Here is a 5,978-nt window from a genome sequence, read left to right on the forward strand (position 1 = left end):
TGTTTAAACTGGCAAGGCTTAAATGAGTTTAGTTTAAACACAGATATCAACGTGTGCTGTTCAGGTTGCACCTGTGCGCGCCAGCAGCCGGGTGATGATGGAATAAATGCTCATATTCCAGCATACGGCATTCGCATTGAACAAGAGTGAATGGTTTGTCCACGTTTTTTTTTTTTTTCACCGCTGTTGTAATGTTTTGGGAAGCCAGAATGCGCATCCATCAACAGAAACATACATTAGCCGAACCCTGTTTGTTTTACATGTTATTTATAGCAAACCATACTACAGATGCGTTGTCAGATTTAAGTTGAACCACGGTCTAGCACGTGCCGAACCGTGTGTGGAGAACCGTACAGTTCGATTTTTTTCCGTGAACCGTTCCACCCCTATTAGAAAATTAAAATTGAGGGGGCAATTACCATCATGGAAAATCAGGAAATCATAATCAAACATTATTTTGAAAACATATTCCAAGGGTATAATCATACCCTTGGAATATGCTTGCAAAATGTAATTTAATCAATTATTCACATAGTCATATAGCATGGTACTTTAAAGTATAGTGTGGCATTACAGAGGTACCATGTCTAAATCATGTTGGTATATACCATTTTTAAACTTTTTTTTTTACTTTTTAAAAAGGGTAGACAAAGGGGACATCGAACAGAGTCTCTTCTTGGTTGGGTATGCAACGTATTGGTTGGGTATGTAATATGTAGTAAATATCGCTTTGTATAAATAATATGTACCTCGGACAGACTGACTTGTACTGTGCTGTATCAGTACTAAAGGAAATTTGCAGCGATCTGATCAGACGACAGTCAGCTTTCAAACTCTGAAACTAAAAACAAATGTGACAGATGCACTGATAAACTGAAAAAGAGGCACATAATGTTAATAAACATCATAGACAATTAGCAGATTAAGTTTGCAGATTTGATTATGACAACGAAATCTTCCTGTACTTTAGATTTGTATTTCTCCTCAGTGTAAAATATGTATGACAGGCTGTACTGTATTCTTCAGTTGTTCAGGAAAAATGCGGGGGGACAACACTAGAATTAACTTAAAAAATAAAAACGACAACAAAAGAAAAATAACCTACAAAAATTCATTACATTTGCATTTCTTTCTTTTTTTCATTTCACCTGCTAAATTATGTAGTCCTGTCTCATGGGAACGTTTGGTCCAATGTGATGCACATCCACTTAGCTGAAGAAAATCCTCTTGGCAAACTGCAGTGCACAGTCGGATAAATTATCTTTTTTATTCCCCCTGCTTTTCTGAGATACCCCCATATCCCTTGTTCTTGGGTATTTATTCATATCTGCTTTAATATTTCAAGGCAACTGGAGATATCCTTCGTCCAGCTCTTAATAAACAGGACCAGCCCTGGCCTCGGCTGCTTGCCTAGCTCGAACACAAACCTTTGAACTTCTTTGTGATCAAATGATAAGAAGGACAATATTGACATGGAAAAATCATGCATTACACAGTCATGGCCACTGCTGAGGTGTCTTTTCATTACAGCCATTTGAGTCCTTCTTTATGTCATATGATGCAGCAAGTTCATATCCTTTTCACCAGACGAGTTCGGAGAATGGGTTGTTTTTTGTTCTTTTTTGGCAGAGCTAATCCGATATCCCTGTCAGACTGTACTCTCCATAACCCACTCAGAGCTATCAAACGGTGCCTTATCCCCTTCCCCCTCACTCTCGTCGCACTGCAGGAGCATACCGTTGACCGAGAGACTCCTCTTAGTCCAAATGTTGCTGATGCGTCGTGGGTAACTAAGGCACTGTGAAGCACCAAAGTCTCCCATGTCAAACGAGTGGCTGCGCTTGGGCTTGTTCTCTGATGGCAGCATTACAAGCTTCCCAAGCTTGGAATCTCCCTGGCCTAGCAGAGGCTCCTTGTCAGTGGGCGGCCTCATGCCCATTGCCATGGCCCCTGAAGAAGATGGTCCTACCGGATCTCTTGCGGGAACCCTCAGGTCCAGAGAAGCAAATGCCCCTAGCAGGTTATCCAGGTTTGGTCGTGCCTTAGTTGATGATTGCGTCCACCTGTTGGGCAAGGTGTTAGAATCCACGTGTCGATTGTAAGACTCGACTTTCTCACTTCCAAGGGAGTCAGCCGAGGAGGATGAAGAGGACGAGATGCTACTCTGCAAGGAGCCACACTTAAACTCCACCACTTCATCTCGCATCACCACTACAGTCTTTGGAGCCTGCGGTGTAGGAGCGCCATTGTTTAGTCGCTGTGTAGCCTGTGGTCTCCCATTGGTCTGGGAGTAGGTATTGCTCACCGTCACCAACTTTGCAACCTGCAAGCCACTGTTTACTTTATAGCGTACCATAAGGATGACGATAAAGACCAACAAAGTGGCTACGATCACTCCACCAATCACCAAGATCATGGTTCCTCCCCACTGGAAGGGGAATTTCCAGTTCTTGACTACATCTGCTTTGGTGTATTTCACAACTTACACAAAGATATTGTAAGGATTCAGAAGACTTGGAATATAGTGCATAAGTCATATGGACAACTTTATGCTTTTGCATTCCCAGTCATTGCAAGTGCATGGACAAGAAAGACAAGCATAGTATTAAGACGTTCAGTTTGTGTTAAAGGAAATTAAAAAGTAAAAGGGCAAGTAAATAAGACAAAATAAAAAATTTTGGGGTGAACGAAAAAAAAAAGTACTAGTGAGTTGATTTGGTTATTTATCTTAGGCCTTTCCTAAAACTAGCACATCATGGGATCCCATGTTTTGTGTTAGAGACATCCTTTACCACACTAAAACCACATCTAGCAGTGCAGCCTGACACATTTTCTACGGTAAGCCTCTATGCCAGCTAGTCCATTACTCATTCATAATTGCTTTCCCATCACAGGAGAAGACGCTACATTCAGTGGTGACAGCTTTACGAGAGAGCCCAACCTTTTTCCACTCGAGCCTTGTGATTGATTTTTTTTTCTTTGTTGTTGCCAGCATCCAGGCTAACACTGCTCTTCCAAGACAGGAGGAAGAAAATAGATCTATGGATAATACCACATGCAGTTCACTAGCACAAAGTCATTAAAGGGGTCATGAACTGCAAAATCAAAAGTCCCTTGATTTATTTTATATATAAGAGGCGATTGTGCTATAAAAAACATTCTGGACGTTTCAGAACTCAAAACTTTCTTGTTAGTCTAACAACAACTTATATTGAACTCAATCTGCCAAAACAACAGGTTGTGGAATGTGCCACTTTATGACATACTGTAATCGTGTGGCTAAACAGTGCCTTCTGTTTAGCCTCGCCCACTGAATAACGAACATAGTACAGTAGGTAAATGACAAGAGCGGAAAATGCAGGTCTACACAGAAACCAAATGATAAACTGTATTTGATGAAGTTTATTTATAAAGAAGATCCAGACCGCGTCAGTAGGATATTGGTCCTTTGTTCACTAAATTTTACTGCAAATTTGTTTACAAACAAGGCACAATTCGACGCAGGATTTTCAGAAAGATTGAAACTAAAAAACGATGCTGTGACTACTATATTGGATCGAACCACACAAGTGTGAGTAACTGATCACTGTGATCACTATCTATGAAGGATGCAGGCTGTCAAACACACACCACCACTAGCCAATCATACCAGTGGGCATTTACTTCCAAGTCTACAATCTGCCATACCTATTCAAACAAAGTGTTCCAAAGAGTGGGTTAAAACAGGACAGAGAATACCCTATTGCTTCTAAATTATGTTTTTTTTTTATGTAAAAAACTTGATAACATTATAAGTGGACCTCAGAGAACAGTACAAAAATCAAAACAAAAAACAAGGCAGTTCATAACCCCTTTAAGTAATAGAGAGGCACCAGAAAATGAACCGTCATACTCATTCTTTGTAGATTATATGTTTTTCACAAGTCAGGGAAACCAGATAGCCTAATGCTTATGCATAGCCTTTCATATTTAGGCAGTTTGAAAGGGGAACCCATCACTTTGATTATAAACTGCTGTAGAACATGTAGATATAAAGAAAGAAGTAAGAGAAGTGAGCTGAAATTAAAATCAAAATAATAAAGCATATTATAAAAGCTCATGTTGCCTCAGGCTTCTAATGGTGATGATCATGATGGTTGTATTATGCAAAGAAAAAAAGCCTAGAGGTAATAGGGATTTCTACACATTTTTTATTTCACACAGAGAAAATGTTGCATTCGATTAAAGGATGGAGAAACCAATCTTTCGACAGCTAATAGAGGTGTATTTAAATAAATAAAAAAAATGTCTGTGCCTTTTGACTGTAATACAAATTGTATTTATTTATTTATTCATTCATTTATTTATTTATTGTTTAAAAAAACAGTCTACATACATATTGCTTATAGTTTTAAGCATACGATCATAAAAAGGTTTGCTTCTATTGCAAATATATTTTGATTACACTTTATGTTACAGTATGTGTACTTACAGTGTAATTACTGGGTATAAGGTAGCTACATGGGTTACGTTAGGGGTTGGTTTAGGGTTAGTACAGTAGTTATTACCCAGTTATTGTAAGTGCTATAATAAGTACATATAGGCGTAGAACAGGACTGTAAAATAAAGTGCAATCAATATATTTTATAGAAGAAAAAAAAATACTAGCACATTTGCATTTATTTATTTACTTATTTATTTGTGTGTTTGCCAAAATACTCCACAGGCAAGGAGGAATATGGATTATCAAGTGCTGTTGGTGGGTTTTATTATTAGAATTATTAGACCACAAGTACTTTCACCAGCTAAATTTTTATTTAATTGTGCTGTAGTGTGTCAGTAGGAAATATCAGTTTACATTTCCAAACATTCATTTTGCCATTAATTGTAATAATCCAGTGAGATTTTTGTTTGCACAATGAGTCTGACAACAGCCAGTGCTCCACAAAGAGATCTGATCTCTTCATCATTATCAGTCTGTCTGGAATGACATGAAGAAACAGAACAAACAGAGACAGACTAAATCCAGAAGAACTGTGGTAACGTCTCCAAGATGCTTCAAGAAACCTACCTGCAAACTACAATACTGTTAAAAGTTTTAGGCCCTTGTGTAAAAATACTGAAATGAGGCTGCTGTCAAAAAAAATTGTCATTATAGATTATAAATTATAAATTGAATTATAAATGACATAAATAGATTTTCTTTACCAATTAACTTCTACTAACTAAATTAAATCAACATTTGGTGTGACCATCCTTTGCATTTAAAGCAGCTTTTACCCTAGGTGCTCTTGTGCATAGTTTTTCAGGTAGTTTTGCAGGTAGGTTTCTTGAAGCATCTTGGAGACGTTGCCACAGTTCTTCTGGATTTAGTCTGTCTCCGTTTGTTCTGTTTCTTCATGTTATTCCAGGCAGACTGGATAATGATGAGATCAGATCTCTGTGTGGAGCACTGGCTGTTGTCAGACTCCTTGTGCAAACAAAAATCTCACTGGATTATTACAATTAATGGCAAAATTAATGTTTGGAAATGTAAACTGATATTTGCTACTCACACACTACAGCAAAATATAGAAATAACTGACTTAAAACCATTTTTAGCTGGTGAAAATTGTAGTGTTCTAATCATTTTGGCCACCATTGTACATAATGTGTAGGTAACTGATTCAGTAAAGGGTAAGTGTGCCATTATTGTCTTAGCTATTACACTCACAGAACACCATTAACACATTTGAGATAGGCCTAAATATGCATGTGAGTGGTCGATTAAAAAAGATACAAAAACAATGTCTAACATAACTAGCATAAGTGAGTCACCTTTTAAATGTCACTATAGTTGCTATCTTCAGTGTTAACCTATTAAACAGTATCTGTTTAAATGAACTGAATTCAGTTTTGAGTTATAGAATACATCATTTATCTTTAAATGATAATTTCCACAAATATTAAGAAACAAAATAAAGTGCAGGTGAAAGCACAAGCCTAATTAGTGTGTAGTT

At 37.6% G+C, this 5,978-nt stretch overlaps 1 protein-coding gene across 1 annotated transcript in view; it reads right to left on the minus strand.

Annotated features, from left to right (window-relative positions):
- Window positions 1-359: 359 nt before the first annotated feature.
- Window positions 360-5,978, minus strand: part of LOC107592876 (leucine-rich repeat and fibronectin type-III domain-containing protein 2-like) — a 121,749-nt gene continuing 116,130 nt past the window's right edge. Inside the window, exon 5 of the mRNA XM_016282453.1 lies at window positions 360-2,460. Coding sequence (XP_016137939.1) covers window positions 1,649-2,460 — 812 coding nt within the window. The 3' untranslated portion in view covers window positions 360-1,648. The remainder of the gene's footprint in view (window positions 2,461-5,978) is intronic.

The sequence above is a fragment of the Sinocyclocheilus grahami genome, unplaced genomic scaffold (assembly GCF_001515645.1).
Source record: "Sinocyclocheilus grahami isolate Dianchi unplaced genomic scaffold, SAMN03320097.WGS_v1.1 scaffold160.1, whole genome shotgun sequence".
Lineage (NCBI taxonomy): Eukaryota > Metazoa > Chordata > Actinopteri > Cypriniformes > Cyprinidae > Sinocyclocheilus > Sinocyclocheilus grahami.